The sequence below is a fragment of the Marmota monax genome, unplaced genomic scaffold, assembly GCF_021218885.2.
Source record: "Marmota monax isolate L192 unplaced genomic scaffold, Marmota_monax_Labrador192_F-V1.1 WCK01_AAM20220418_F8-fsc00003, whole genome shotgun sequence".
NCBI lineage: Eukaryota > Metazoa > Chordata > Mammalia > Rodentia > Sciuridae > Marmota > Marmota monax.
The window spans coordinates 6,967,833-6,983,973 of NW_026694084.1; the positions used below are offsets into that span (position 1 = coordinate 6,967,833).

General features: G+C 35.9%; 2 protein-coding genes across 3 annotated transcripts in view; one reads left to right on the forward strand and one right to left on the reverse strand.

Annotated features, from left to right (window-relative positions):
• Window positions 1-2,175: 2,175 nt before the first annotated feature.
• On the reverse strand, window positions 2,176-12,806 carry Rida (reactive intermediate imine deaminase A homolog). The gene is made up of 6 exons (XM_046464728.2): window positions 12,612-12,806; window positions 7,576-7,681; window positions 5,706-5,760; window positions 5,371-5,439; window positions 3,684-3,739; window positions 2,176-2,730 (listed from the first exon to the last, which is right to left on the reverse strand). The coding sequence occupies exons 1-6, from the start codon at window positions 12,674-12,676 to the stop codon at window positions 2,668-2,670; spliced, it is 414 nt and encodes a 137-aa protein (XP_046320684.1). The 5' UTR covers window positions 12,677-12,806; the 3' UTR covers window positions 2,176-2,667.
• Window positions 12,807-12,854: 48 nt separating this feature from the next.
• Window positions 12,855-16,141, forward strand: part of Pop1 (POP1 homolog, ribonuclease P/MRP subunit) — a 34,090-nt gene continuing 30,803 nt past the window's right edge. Inside the window, exon 1 of one of the 2 annotated variants that reach the window (XM_046464726.1) lies at window positions 12,855-12,961. In XM_046464726.1, coding sequence (XP_046320682.1) covers window positions 12,868-12,961 — 94 coding nt within the window. In that variant the 5' untranslated portion in view covers window positions 12,855-12,867. Of the gene's footprint in view, window positions 12,966-16,141 lie in introns of both variants that reach the window. The other variant, XM_046464727.1, reaches the window with a different exon arrangement.

Genomic DNA, 16,141 nt, shown 5'->3' on the forward strand with positions numbered 1-16,141 from the left:
TCCCACAAGAGACTGAAAGAACCATGAGGTTTCTGGACCACATGTGTCTGAAGTCAGCTATACCTTGGAATTCTGGGTGATCTGAGCCTGAGTTCCTTTTTTGTTCCTCTTACACTAGTTTGAGTTGAGTTTCCATCATTTACAAATATGAGAATCTTCATGTTAAGGTAGAAAGAGATGTCCTATAAATAAGCTGGAGATAATAAAAATGTAAGAGCAGAAATTAATGATAAAATAAAATATAAGGGCTGAGGATATAGCTTAGTGGGAGAGGAGAATGCTTGACTGGCACACACCCAAATCCCTGGTTTTAATCTCTAGCAACACCAAAAAGAGAGGGAGAGAAAGGGAGAGAGGGAGAGAGGAGGGGAGAGGGGAGGAAAGGAGAGGAGAGGGGAGAAGGGGGAGTGGAGGGGAGGAGAGAGACATAAAATAGAAAAGGATCAACAAAGCCAAAAAGTGGTTCTTAAATTGATAAACTTCTGGGAGACTGATAAAGGGAAAAAAAAGAGATGGAAAAATAGGCACGTTTAATAGAGACAGCAGGATTAAAAGGTGCCTATAACATGAAAGTTTAGAAGGAATGAGCAAATTCTGCAACACTAAATGACCAAACTGACTACAGAAAATTGGAATGTTTCTGTTACCATGAAATGAATTGAATCAGTTTAAACATATAGCCCAGTTTTCTAGCCAAACTCTATCAAGCATTCCAGGACAGATATTTACAGCCACAAAATCTTTTTTTTAAAAAAAGTCATTCCATTTATCTATCTATCTATCTATTTATTTATATGCAGTGCTGAAGATAGAACCCAGTGCCTCACATGGGCTAGGTAAGAGCATTGCCCCCAGCCCCATAAAATGTGGTATAGAAGTGAAAAGGCAATCTCACAGATGAACATAAAAACAAATATCCAAACTATTAAGAATGTATAAAAAATATGGGTGTAGAAATGACTGAAAGTTGTTGACAGGGTTTTTAAAAAAAAATAATTATTATTCCAATTGTTTTTGTTTGTTTTTGCTTTGTAAACTAGTGCCAAAGAACTGTAGCAAATAAACTACAAACCTTCCCCCGCACAAAATATGTGTATGTATATGTATATATATACATATATGTGTGTGTGTGTGTGTGTGTGAGTGTGTATAAATACATATATTGAAGCTAAGTTGGGATGCACAGTGGATTCTACATCACAAAATTATTGTATTTTACCATAGTAACAACTTTACCACAGGTACAGAAAAATGTTCAATAAATTTCAACAAACATTTTTAACTCCATTGTCGCCTCAGTGAAGCCTTCTTCTTACTGAGCTTAAAAGTGTAATAATCCCAACCAATATCGTCCAAATCTTTAACTTTACTGTTTCCTATGACTCTTAACAACCTAACATATAATTTTGTATTATTTGTATGTATAAAAATGTTATGGCAGCACTGCTATAATATGATAATTTTGGAAACTGTATTGTTTGGAGGAATCATTACATCACCTAAGGTATATCCACACAAAAGAACACTATAATAGTTTTAAAAATGCAGAAGATTTATACATATGTTTATGGAAAGATATTTAAGACAGAAAGTGATCTATAGAATAATGTGTACAGCAAAGTCCTATTTATATAAATAAACAAACAAATATAACCCCCAGATAATCAAGTATTTAATGAATAAAAACTCTTTAACAGAGGTTCATTCTCTTTGGGAAGGTAAGTAGACTGGAGAATGAATGTGGGAAATTTTCCTTTTTCTTTGGCATAATTCTGAATTGGGATTTATTCTACAGTGGGGAAGTATTTATGTAATAGTTGTCTAAGAGTGTTGAGAGACTTTAAAAAGCCAAGGAACAGTGTTGTATGTTTGTAGTCCTAGCTACTTGGGAGGGTGAGGCAGGAGGACTGCTTGAGTCCAGGAGTTCAGGGTCAGCCTGGACTACACAGCAAGACTCATCTCCATTCCCAAGAAAAAGAATGACTTTAAAGAACAAACACAAGGTGATTATATATAACTTGAATACAACAGTGTAAAAATATACAAAGTTAAAAATAAACTTAAGTGAATAGCTGGTGATTTACTTCATGATTCCCTCCCCATTTTTATTTGGTAAATATGTTTTCATGTGTAAATTAAACTGTTACAAAATAAGTGAACAAAATCACACGTAGGGAAATCTGCATGTGTATTTTATTTCCATTAGAAAAATATTATCTATATAAAATTTTGGTCCATTTTCTTCTCCTTTACTTCTACAACTCAAGAGTGAATATTTTACTCAAGTAAAAGCAGAATCACATATCTAACATGAGAACTAAATACTTCATATCATTTAATTAAATAGAATGTAATTGAATTAGGCTCTTTATTGTTTTTCAGGAACATTAACTCATCTACCTGTGTTATTATTCCCTGTACTTTAGTTTACTTGAGTGACTATGTAATGAGTGTCCCTTCTCTCATATTCAGCAATGAGTGTACACATGTGTAATTGGTAGCATCAGTAACTGGATTCATTATCTAATATTCAATTTATGTCAACTCCCTCTATGATATGGTATTTCCATGATAACTACAGATATTTTAGTCACATGTACACTTTCAACATCAATTGTAAGAATCAAAATGTTAATTTAAAGACATAATGAGAATAACACTGCCCACTTATAGACCTGCTGTTGTGAGAGGTCCCTGGACAGCCACTGCTTCAATCTCAATGCGTGCTCCCTGTAAGGTAAATAATCAAACAATGTTTTCATTATTTTGTACAAATTAAAGAGTTTAGTAATACTTTCCAAAAAATGTGAAGCTAACAGCAACACAGTATTTTTAAAAATAAACTTTTCAAAGCAGGAAAGAAGAGGAAATATTCACCAAGAACCTACAGCAGGCCAGGTTACCATGCTCCCCACTTTCATGTACATTAGCTCATTTGATTCTCATAGGCAACCCTATTAGATAGACAATCTTCAACTCATACAATGAAGTTCAGGCTGATTAACTGTTTCCAAGTCAAAAAGGTAAATAGCACAGGTTTGATGCTTGTCTTGTGATTTCAAATTCAGAACTCCTTTTACTATACCCAATAACTTACTAAGTTTGATGATAATGATCACTACAAGTAACAATTAATTAAAGCAATAAAAATGCCACTCTTAAATTTTGTTCAGTGGAAAGTTACAAGTTTAAGTCAGTAAAGGCTTAAACTTCTTTATAGGAATATTGTGTGGCTAAAAGCATAGGAAAAGAGCTTCTAGTGAAATTAGAATACCAAACCAGAATGGTGAAATATGGACGCCATAGTAGAGAACATTTTTCTAGTAGTAGATATGGATTTTTTATTATACAATAGCCAAATGAAATTTTTATTGCAGAACTAAAAGCCTGGCTCAATTTTATTGTTCTCTAAGTAACATTATGACAATACAGCTGTTTCTGTGCTTTTTCTCACAACTTAAGTACTGATTCTGTTGTGTTCATGCCTTATAAGGCTTCTTAATGTTTTTCCCCTGCATGTAATATGGGATGTTTACTTTAAGACTTTAAGTTCCTGGGAAGCAGGAACTATATCCTTTCTTTATTTTAAATTTCCTTTCACAGCACTTAACTTAGTTTGGTATATTCAGAAAACAATGTAGAAATTTGAAACTGTGTACATTACTCATTTTAACTATACTTACTTTGGGTAAAGCAGCAACCTGGTAAGCAGCTCTAGCAGGAAAATTACTCTTGAAATCTGAATTTAAAAGAATTTCCTTTTAGTTTCCAGACATTGTACTGTTATTCAACCTCCATGATCAAGAACATGGTAAGTGCTACAAGGACTAGTCAGTTCTTAGATATAAATAACATTTCAGGAAAAAATCTCACATTCAGATCTGTTTGATAAACTGTTTTGATGTATTTGCTATAATTTTTAATGCTTTCCTGTCAGCTTTCTGAAAAAAAATGAAATACATACTCTGTCATTTTGATCTTTTTGATAGGAATGGGATTTGCTCTTTGAAATGATATTTACAAACCAGTTAATCTTAATAGGGAATGTCTCCCTAAATCCCTATATCCAGCAATTTTGGCAAGTATTTTCCTTTCCTGTTTTGGTATTTGGGATTGGATCCATTGCTTTATCATTGAGCTACATCCCCAACTCTTTTTATTTTGAGATGGTAACACCAAATTGCTTAGGACCTTGATAAGTTGCTGAAGCTGGCCTTCAACTTGGAATCCTCCTGCCTCAGCCTCCTGAGCTGCTAGAATTACAGGCATGTGCTATCACACTTAGCCTGGAAGGTACTTTTTCAGTAATTTGATCTTCTCTATTCTTTTCTTCTGGAGACAATAAGTAATGATACTTTTTCCATGTGATTCCTTTGTCTCTTCCCAGGTGGGAGGGACACCCATTTTCCTTACTACAGAAGTGATAATATCAGCATTTACTCAGTGCTTACAACATGACAGCATTTGTCTTAACTGCTTTACAGTTTGTGTTAATTTATTTTACAATTCAGACGATCCTATAGAGTAGCAGTATGTTATCCCCACTTTGCATATGAGGAAACAAGGCATGGAAATATAAAATAACTAATTAGCTAGAGATTATGAGATGGTGGTTAGACCATATCATAGCATTAGCAAACATGAGCTATACATATCAGAAATATTTATGAGGATTTAAAAAGCCTAAGAAAGGTCTAATGGAAAATGGATTTGTAGGTTTTTTAAATATTATTTTAGGGAATGCAACAGAAATATCTTAAGAGTTTTTTCATGGGGGCATACTGTATGTTTCCAGTAAGACTTTTTTTTTTTTTTGGGAGAGGGAGTACCAGGGATTGAACCTGGAAGCACTTAACCACTAAGCCACATCCCCAGTAAGACTCCACACAGGGTCTTGCTAAGTTACTTAGGGCCTTGCTAAGTTGCTGAGGCTGGCCTTGAACTTGCAAACCTCCTGCCTCAGCCTCCCAAGTCGCTGGGATCACAGGCATGCACCAAGGCGCTTGGCTAGACTATTAATTTTGGGGGGTGTGTACTAGGGATTGAATTCAGGGGCACTCGACCACTGAGCTACATCCCCAGCCCTATTTTGTATTTTATTTAGAGATAGGGTCTCACTGAGTTGCTTAGCACCTTGCTTTTTCTGAAGCTGGTTTTGAACTTGTGAACCTCCTGCCTCATCCTCCCAATCTGCTAGGATTACAGGCATGTGCCACTGTGCCTGGCCCATCTAGACTTATTAATTTTTTAAGAACAAGATGCCATTTCTTTAGCATCTCCTGTCACTTTTAATTGATAATGGGCACTCATTTTGTTAACAATTCATTTCTCTTTAAAACTGTAAATAAGAAAAAAAGATAAATTACTTACACTGTTTGTAGATTTCATTTACAGTATTAAAGTCATTCATGTCAGCCAGCAAAACAGTTGCTTTGACCACTAGAAGATATATACATTTTCATTAGGTTTAGCAACTTGGTCTGATTCAAAACATTTCTTAGAAAAACCATATATGATTCTGTGACTGTCTTGATTAAAATGGGACTGAAAGGGGTCTGAAAAAGTGAAGTTAGAACAGAGTTGTTTCCAGACTATTAGAACAACTTTAAAAAACATGGTATGACATTAACAAATGCCATGTTTTTCAAAAAGACCAAGGAAATATCAAACAGAAATTAACAGTGAAGGAAAACCAAGTTGCTTACCATTAGTGAAGTCACAGCCTGCCGCTTTCAGAATTTCACCCATGTTTGTAAGAGCCTGTAAACCAAGGCAAGAGAGGCCTAAGACACTGGTGTAATACTAAAGTTTTAATTAAATTCAGTGAATCATCTTTTACTAGTACCTCCTTGAGTAGCTTATGTTGCAGAAAAATTCTCCCCACTCTTTCTAGACTATTTCTATAAAGTCAACTCCTTCTTGGTTTTCCTTTAATGGAATGAATCTTTATGAAATACAGTGAAAAGACTGAAAGGAAGTCTCTTCTTCAGTGCTAAAGAGTGTGAAGTTTTCAGTCAATATCCATTAATTAAGCTGAAACAAATAAGTTCTGGGATTCCTCATTCTATACCACTACTTTATATAATTCTACATCACTTCAAGGAGGTAGTAAGCATTAAAACATGTTTTCTTTTAAAGTAATATTTGATGTTAAAAGGCTCTTTTTTTCCTCAAAAAACAATATTAGTGAATTTTGTATGTGTTTGATGCTTCAGCTTCCAGAAAAATATCAGTTTGTTGCCAAATCCTTAACTTATTCTTTTCAACTTATTCTTCCTCCTCACTTTACTGTTGAAAATATATGATTGTATTTTTTGTATTTTAAACTAATAATTAATCTAAATAGATACTACCCGAGTAAGACAAAAGTCTAAAAGCTGTGAACAAGTACATGCAGAGAAAAGATGTATCCTCTCCTTAATCCTTAGTAAGGGTAACAAACTGTTTCTAGCTTCTTATTTTTTAATCTTTTAGAGAGTCCATGCATAAATGAACATACTCTTAAACACACAAACATACACACCTGGCAGCCTATCGTGTATGCTATTCTGCTCTTGGTTGGATTTTATCATGTAACAAATTATCTTTGAGAGCTTTGCTTAGCAATTTATTTGTATGGGTCTAGCATGATTTTTTCAACTAGTTCTTTATGGAAGGACATTTAGGTTGATTTCTATCTTTGGTTATTATAAACAACTTAGTGAATGTATTAAGTTATAATTTAATTCTATTATTGAAATAGAATTGTATTCATCATTCTTTTTTAAAAGCACAGTATGTAGCCAGGTATGGTGGTACATGCTTGTAATCCCAGTGATTTGGGAGCCTGAGATGGAAGATTGAAAGTTCAAAGCCAGCCTCAGCAACTTAGCAAGACTCTTTCTCAAAATAAAAAGTAAAAAGGCTGGGGTTGTAGCTCAGTGGTTAAACACTCCTGGGTTCAATCCCTGGTACCAAAAAACCAAACCCAGTCCAGCTGAACCAACCAAACCAAACACACTGTGTAAAACTGTTAATGTTTTTTCTCTTATTAACAAATGCTGACTTTTTACTTCTGTGGTGGTGGCTTTATTTGTGTATGTTGGGGGTCAGTGGCCCTAAAAAGAAAATTTCCCAATCCATGTGTAGGTGGCAACATGCTATTTGATTTTGATGATTCTGGTCCTTTTTTTTTTTTCTCCTTTTTGGTACTGGGGATTGAACCCATGGGCATTTTACCACCTAGCCCTTTTGTAATTTTGAGACACAGTGTTGCTAAATTGCTGAGGGCCTCTTTAAGTTGCTGAGGCTGGCCTGAAATTTGTGCTCCTCTTGCCAAAGCCTGTTGAGTCACTGGGATTATAGGTGTGTGCCCCTGCATCTTGGCAGGAGATGGAATACTCTTTTTTGGTTGTTAAATGATTCATTAAATTTCCAACTCTCTTCAATCAAAAACTGGCTTAAGTCAAGTAGTGAATAGCTTAAAAGGCATTTATCTGTTAATGTCTATAACACAAGTCAGGTGGGGGGTTATTAATACTGATCAATATTAAAAAATCGTAGCAAAGTGAATTTCAAATGTGGAAAATGACTTACTTGTTTAGTTTCTGCTGCTATCCCTCCAGGTACAAGCTGTCCACTGGAAGGGTCCATGCCTATCTGTCCAGAGATGTAAACAGTCTTGTCCACTAACACTGCTTGACTGCAATGAACAGAAAGCTGGTGTATATATAAAATGTAAATATAAAATTCGGTGCTAAATTAGTCCTTTGATAGGACACAAAATGCACAAACTGTAAAATAAAACAAGATAAATTAGACTTCATTAAGATTAAAAACTTTTATCAATAGACATCTTTGAGAAAATGAAAAGACAAATCAAAGACTGGGAGAAAAATATTTGCAAAACATCCATCTAATAAAGGAGTTGTAGGTAGAATATATGAACTCTTTTTTAAAAAAAATTGTGAAGAACTCTTTAAACTCAATAATACGAAGATGAACAACCTAATTTTAAAAATGGGCAAATGAGGGCTGGGGTTGTGGCTCACTGGTGGAGCGCTTGCCTCGCACATGTGAGGCACTGGGTTTGATCCTTAGTACCACATAAAAATAAATAAAATAAAAAATATTTTTTTTAAAAAAGGGCAAATGATTAAATAGACACTCCACAAAAGAAGACCTATGAAGAGCTAAGAAGTACATGAAAGATGCTCAAGGTCAGTCACTAGAGGTACCTATGCAGAGCAAAACCATAATAATATACCACCATACATTTCACTCATAATAACAAACATTGGTGAGGATGTAAAACAATGAGAAACACATATACTGTTTGTAGGAAAGCAAAATAGTACAGCCATTTTGGAAAATTTTGGCAGTATCTTAAAAATTTAAACATATACTCAACACACAACCTAGTAGTTTCTTTCCTAGGCAGCAACTATCTAAGAGAAATAAAAATGTATGTCCAAAGCCTTTACATAAATGTTCAGAGCAGCATTGTTCATGACACCAAAAAAATTAAAAATAAATAAATAAAAATTTTCATAGATCTAATTGTTTAATTTCAATTAAACTAGAGCCCCAGATGTGCTAGGCAAGTGCTCTAGTACTCTAAGCCTCTATATGAAATTTTAGAAAAGAGAAAAATGATAACAGAGAGTAGATTAGTTGTTTGCTGGGTCCAGGGGCGAGGACTGATCATGAACAAGTTTGAAGGAATTTTTGGGGTGGGGGGGCGTGGGTGGTGTATGTGATGGAAATGTTCTAAAATTTGATTGTGGTAGTGGATATGACTCTATGTTTACTAAAACTCATGAAACTCTATACCTAAAAAGCATCTTTTAAATAAGTACTTACACATCATTTAAGCTGTAAAACAGAAAAATGCAATGCCAAGAGCACTAAAAACATTAATTATTCTCAGATAAGGTTTTCCTTTATGTAACCTTCCAAAGTTTCTTCGTGTATATAGGAACCAAACAAATATATTTATCTCCTTCCTTTTACACAAAATATGGTATATTAAACACTATTGTACACTTGATGTTTTCACCCGACAGTGTATCACAAAGATCTTTCTATAACTATATGTAAAATTTTTCCTTGATTTTTTAAAAATAGTTACACAATACTTCATTGCGTATACTTTGTTTGCCTGATCAACTTTGCTTTCAATATTTTATTATAAATAAAGCTACATTCAAAACCATCACATATGCACACACATACAAACACACAACTCCATGCACACTTCTACTGAGCAAGTAACCGAGCCCAGATTCCAGGGTCCTCTGGTTGAGTCTTTCTTATGGCAGTACAGGAAACTGTCTGATAGTCCCTATCTTCCAGGGTATCCTAGGGCCAGCGTCTGGTCATGTTTCTGTAGCTGTGCTGGAACCAGTTGGTCCCTTGGATATACACAGCAGGCACGATATAACTACTTGTTGATATTTTGCCCTCTAACCATTTAGTAACATAAACAATTTTGGCTATCAATAAATATCTTTTTAGGAGTACCCGTTGGCTCATAATGTAGGTTTTGGAGAGCTGAAGAAGATAGATTTAAATTTAGTAATAGGATTTAAAAAGTCTAGGAATTCTTTTCAACTATCTGGCTTTCACTCTAATTTGCAAATAAGTAACTACTGAGCTCGTTAATTTGTAACCTTTTCTCAGGTTGAACAGTTACCATTAGCTAACAAGTCCCTTAACTCCTCTGTCCATTAGGCCATCTGCTCTGGGCCCTTTGCAAAATACTTTCAGTTCTCCCCATATCTGAAACATACTTCAAGCCCATATGTATTATCATTTATCAAAAACTAAATAATAAGTGTAAATAATCCACTTATTTTCAGACTATTAAAAGTAAGAATTGGAATTCAGACTATCTGAGCTATGTGAGTCATTTCTTGGAGATTTAAAGAGGTTTTGTTCACAAAAACTTGGTGCATGTGTGTGTGTGAGATGCTGGGATGGAACCAAGAGCCGAGTGCATACTAGATAAATGCTCTACCACTGAGCTACACTCCCAGGCCCCTTGATACTGAATATAAGAATTCCACTTCCTATCTGCAGATAGGCATAGATAAGTTGTTAGGTTCCAGAAAATTTTAAAGTATGTTGTTCTGCTTTGAGGTCAAAGGGTAAAAACACTTTCAAAATCATTAACTCTCATGTCATAATCTATGTCGCATTAGGACTGCTTGGGGCGTAATAGCAAAATGGAAAGCAATGCAATAACATCATGATGTTGCAATCTCTCAAGGTTCTGTCCTGAAGTATCTCAAAATGTGCTGAACTGTCTAGCTAATTAATGACAGCACCCCATCATCCCAAGGCCGGGCACTGACAGTTCAACTCACTAGAATTCTTTCTGGAGAAGACCCAGAATTTTCAAAAACTGTACTTGCTACAAATTCCATGTACAAAAACTCTTCTTTCCAAATGGTTCTTAAAATATGTCCAGTTGACTTTATCAGGATATAAATAGTTGGAGTGTTTTTCTTCACCATAAAATATTGAAAATAGTGACCTGTGTTTGTATCCTTTGGATACAAGGTCCTGGAAAGTCTTTATCATGAAGCTGGCTAATGGCCTTTCTGTCACACTGGCACACTCATAGATTCCCCTCTGTTCTGTTAGCAGCTTCCACTTCCAAGTCAACCAAGAATATTCATGACATGTTTTCATTCTTCAACAAAGAACACAGTATTTCTAAATAGGTCAAGAGAGGTGAATGCTTTTAGCAGGTTCTAGGACAAAGTGTCTTGTATAACATCACTTTGGTTTTTGTTAAGGGTCACTTTTGTTCTGAAGTAAACAAAAAGTGTTACTCTAAATGCTAACACTGTATGATTTAGGGAGAGAGTTTAGGGCAGAAGGAGGAAAAAGATTACTGATTTTTGGTTATATTGAAGTATCTCTTAACTATGCTCTCTTTTTCTTCACAATTTCTATCCAAAATACTCTCAGAATTCTCTTCTTAAAAGAGATCTGGTTATTTCTTGCTCAAAAACACCTGATGGTTTCTCACTACATACAAAACAAACTCTTTTGTTCAGCAATGGAAACCGCCACAACCTGGCCTCTGCTAAAATCAAATTTCTGTCACTTCATATTTAATCCCTACTGTAATCTTATGAAGTAGTGTTATAGTGGAGTCCATTTGGAAGACAAAGAAAACTAAAGTTAAGTCAGACTTGCAAGGTCAATTCAAAATACACAAAACAAAATTTTCAAATGTAAAATCCAACTCTTAAGGAATTAATTCCCAAAGGGTCAGTCACACAGTGGATCACAGTACAAAAATCATTCCCTTTTCAATCCTTTTTCAATTTTTCTATCCTGAAGATAGCAAACTAAATGATTAAGGTTGATTTCTAGAGCCCATTGCCTGAAATTCAAATTGTTAGACCACTTCTCAGTGGTCTTCTATTTGGAATGCCCTTCACTCCATGACATCCTGCTAATGTTTTTAACAAAGTTTCACAACAGTTCTATATGTGACAAAACCAACCTTCAAAACTCAATTCAGGGACTACTTCTCACAAGGAGCATCCCTAAATCTTTTTCTTTCTTTGCCCATTAGAACTATTTTCTCTTTTTTTTCTTCTTTCCCATTTGTTCCTTTACCAATACATTTTATTTCTAATCTTACTATAATAATTACTGTTCTGCCACACTTGAGTGCTATTTCTCAAGCCCTAGAGGAGGAAGCTAGGGCTTGAGTTCAAATCAAGTTGTCACTTATAGATTAACTGACCTTCGACAATTTGACTTTGTCAAGCTTCAGTTTTCTTTTTGTAAAAAATGGGTAGGAATTAATAGAAAAAGGTGGTTGCTATAGTGACTGTCATAAAACCTGCACTAAACTAACCTTTTTCTTTCCTCCATGTGTGTGAAGGCCTTTCCCAATGGATTTCTTCGTATGCATTTTTGTATCCCTCAAATGCTGGGCATGTAGGAGGGATTCAACATATGTTTGCCATAGTTAAAATGTTCCAGCTATAGAAACTTTCTAGTTTTGCTTCTTTTAATAGTGAACCGACACTATACTTTAAAAAGGAAAAATGGTTATAGGATATGCTTTAGTGAAGAATTTAAAAGAATAACAATTATGTTAGGAAAAAAGAATGCAAGAACACATAAAATAAAATCCAATGGTTTTAAAGTTGAGATTTTAAAAAACTGTGCCTGTGTGCATTTTTTTTTTTTTAAAGAAGCCTATTTAAAAGAACTTCTGACATGTAGAAATAAAGACACACAGGGCAGACTTTCTGGCCAGTATCCGTATATTAGCTAGTATATATTGGGGCATTCTTAGAAAATTATCTTCGTTGTGATTTGCATTTGATTTGTTAGTGGTAAATGGGTATGCACAATGAGTTCATAAGAATCACAAATGCATTCCTATTCTTTGCCCATTAGAACTATTCTGCATATTGTAAAACGAGGGGCTTGGGTAGGTGTGCAGGGATTTGTGAAGCATTTCCAAGATCTCAGCTGTCGTTATAAAAGACAACCACATCTGTGCCGAGATTTACTTCTTTGGCCCCCGAGGGGCCGCAGCTCCGACCCCGCCACCTCACACGCCTCGGGTCCCTGAATGCTCCTACAAGCCATATTACCTGTAGGGACCAATGGCCCCTGGGGCTTTCGCGGTGCTGATCACCTTTCTGATCAATGACGACATTTCAGTCTTCTTTCTTACGCCCCTCCTAGAGAAGGTACCCCTTCAGCAGCCCTGCCCGATTCTCGCCCAACAACTGACCAGACCCGGGCTGCTTCTGCCGGAGGGACCCGGGGAGCGCGCTCGCTAGGTATTCTGGGAACTGCAGTCTGAGTGCGACTCCGCGCCACGTGGAGGAAGCGCCGGGCTGGCGCATGCGCCGTGCATCTCGCTCACCGCGTAAGTCGCCTTTGAGGGGACTGTCGCAGAGGCTTGTCATTCTGACCCCAGGATCCCTCAGAACGTCGGGTAGGTAGGTCGTGAAGCATTGATGCCTGCTGCCAAGGTGCTCGAATTTGGGGGGGGGGGTGTGTGTGGCTACTCCCAGCTCCTGCCCGGTTTCCCTCTCTCTCAGATTGCTGGTCTTTATTTCCTCTCTGCCTGCCCCCGGGACCCTTTTTCCCGGTTCCGAACCTTCTCGTGCACCAAGTCTGTTATTTCCCGGCATTGCCCCCGGTAGGTGGAAGCCGTTCTGAGGATGAGTAGGCTTGCAGCCCTTCTGCCACCCTAAAGGATGGGTCTTTCAGGGGACCATGTCGAGAGGCGTTGTTCTTCTTCCCACCCCTCCCAAATTCCGGTCTCTGACTTTAAAGGGTCTCCTAGGATCTGAACAGGGAATGAGATCTGACTGGGAAAAAAAAAGATAGTGATCTTGCTTTGGCTAGTATCCCAGAGCTGGTCTATGTACAGATCATACATTGTCAGAAGGAATGGTACTGGGCTAAATATCTCCCATCCTGTTAATATGTGTAATATAGGCACGCTCCACTTCTTCATTTATGAATGCTTGTGTACATTAAATACATATACAGTATACACACACATATTAAGTAATGTGCGTTAGTGTAATATATACGTCTCCCCTACTTTGTGCATGGCGGTCTGCTAAGTTCTGGGAATGCAATAGTTAAAAAAAGGTGAGGTCTCTGTCCTCCCTGCTTTCAAAATGTACTATAAGAAAATCCCTTTGTTTGGCCTACATACTGTTAAGGTTTTGCTTTCCTTCTGTCTCAGGAACCTTCAGATCTTTTTCTTTTTATTTATTTATTTATTTATTTTATTAGTTGTTCAAAACATTACAAAGCTCTTGACATATCATATTTCATACATTTGATTCAAGCGAATTATGAACTCCCATTTTTACCCCGTATACATATTGCAGAATCACATTGGTTACACATCCACTTTTTTACATACTGCCATACTAGTGTATGTTGTATTCTGCTGCCTTTCCTATTCTCTCCTTCATATCTTTTTCATTGGTTTAGATCTCCAGCCTGGAATATGAGATCTTTCAGTCTGTCCTTCTCTAGCCTATTTCTTCTTTGTCTTCCCACTCTAGTCATCCGAGTTCTCAATCCTATACTCACACAGAAGATTCCTGAATACTCCTTCTTCCCTAACTGCCCAAATTCCAACTAACTGAAATTCTGTGTTCTTACTGATTTTTTTCTGCTGATACACATTTTTTTCTTTCTCATTTCCAGTTTCCTGTTTTGCTATACTGCAAAATTTAACATTTTATTACATGTGGTCTTATTTTCTAATTATTTTATGTTTGAATATGGTGACTAGAACCAGACTGCCTGATCCAGACTATCCTGAATTCCAGGACAATCATAAGATTAGTGGATATGGGTGGAATAACTGCTTTGTGTTTCATTTTCCTCATTTACAAAATGAGATAACACAAGTACCTCTCATATAACTGTAACAATTAAATGAATAAGGCATGCAGCAGTGCCTGGCACAAAGTTCTCAATTAATGTTAGCTGCTTAAGATGACTAAATTCTTAAAGGAAAATGATCACATCCTGATACTGGTATAAACATGACCTGAAACTATATTAAACACATTGTAGGTACCCCAAATCTTGTTAATATTGATTAAACTGGATAATTAAAAGGTGATTCTTATTTATAAAACAATTCACTGGGGCTGGATCATGGCTCAGTGGTAAAGTGCTTGCCTAGCATGTGCCTAGGTTCGGGTTCTATTCTCAGCACCATATATAAACAAATAAATAAATAAATAAAAGTACATCAATAACTAACAAAAATATTTAAAAAGGAAAAAAAATCACTATGATTTTTTTAAATAAGGCTCTCTTGGAGCATTACAAATAATTTGACTGTTTAAAATATTACTTGTGAAACAAGGTACTTCATTCTTATCAAGCAGGAATCACCAACTTTTTAGATCTGGAAGGAAAATGGAGATTATCTTTTTCCCCCCCTAGGTTCTCAAACTGGAGTCCACTATACATAGCTGTATCTGTTCAACCAGATTCTAAGCTCTTTGAGAAAACATGACATATCCATTTTATTTGAAGATGTAGGGAAAGTATTTTTATAAAGCTGACATATTTAATACTCATTAAAGTTTTGACTGAATGAACATGAGAAAGAAGGAAAAAGAAATGAATGAACATGAAAACAAAATATGAATACTAGGAATAGATGTAAAATCCACTTGAACGTTATAAGCATTAAAATTCCTTCTGGTGGGCTGGGTTTGTAGCTCAGTGGTAGAGCACTTGCCTAGCATGTGTGAGGCACTGGGTACAATTCTCAGTACCACATATAAATAAATAAAGGTCCATCAACAACTAAAAAAATATGAAAAAAAAAAGATTCCTTCTGGAGGGACTATGGCTGTGACTCAGTGGTAAAGTGCTTGCCTAGCATGTGTGAGGCACTGGGTTTAATCCTCAGCACCACATAAAGATAAATAAATAAAATAAAGGTATTCTGTTCATCTACAGCTTAAATAAAAATAAAGATTCCTTCTGGAAACTGTTTTAAGTGAAATCTCAGATCTCAAAGGATACATTCTTTATTCACAACCCAAAGCCAAAGAACTGTTTGAGGACTGTTGCTAGCTCAGTGTGCTCATTTTTTAAGTCTAGAACCAAAGTTCAGAGATGTGGTATCCCAAGGTTACCCTAATATCCCAACACCAGCCTTCCTTTGGCTCATTCTAATCCTGAGCTAGGGATCCTAGGTAGTGTGCTTTGTCTTCTTGGGTTAGTTTTGATTCAAGTAGGTAATGTTGGTGGACTAAATTGTTTTGTAAACTATTTTTAATTGTTCTTAATACAAACTACTCTGAATCATGTGTTTCATTAGCCAACCAGTTATGCAGAACTCTACATATTGCTTAATTTAAAAAATATTTCAGAGTGTAGATATATTATTTTAGAATAATAACACTTGTAAACTGATCATTTAGTTTGTACAAAGCCCTATGCTAAGTGAGTTATGTATATGCATTTTGTAAAGCCAGTACTTATGTATATGTGACTTATTTCTCACAACTACCTTGTGATAATTCCCATTTGTAGAGGAGGAGATGAAGCTCATAGAAGAAAAGTAATTTTCCTAAGATTCTATAACCAAAAGTGTTAAGAAGGTATTTGAATCCAGATC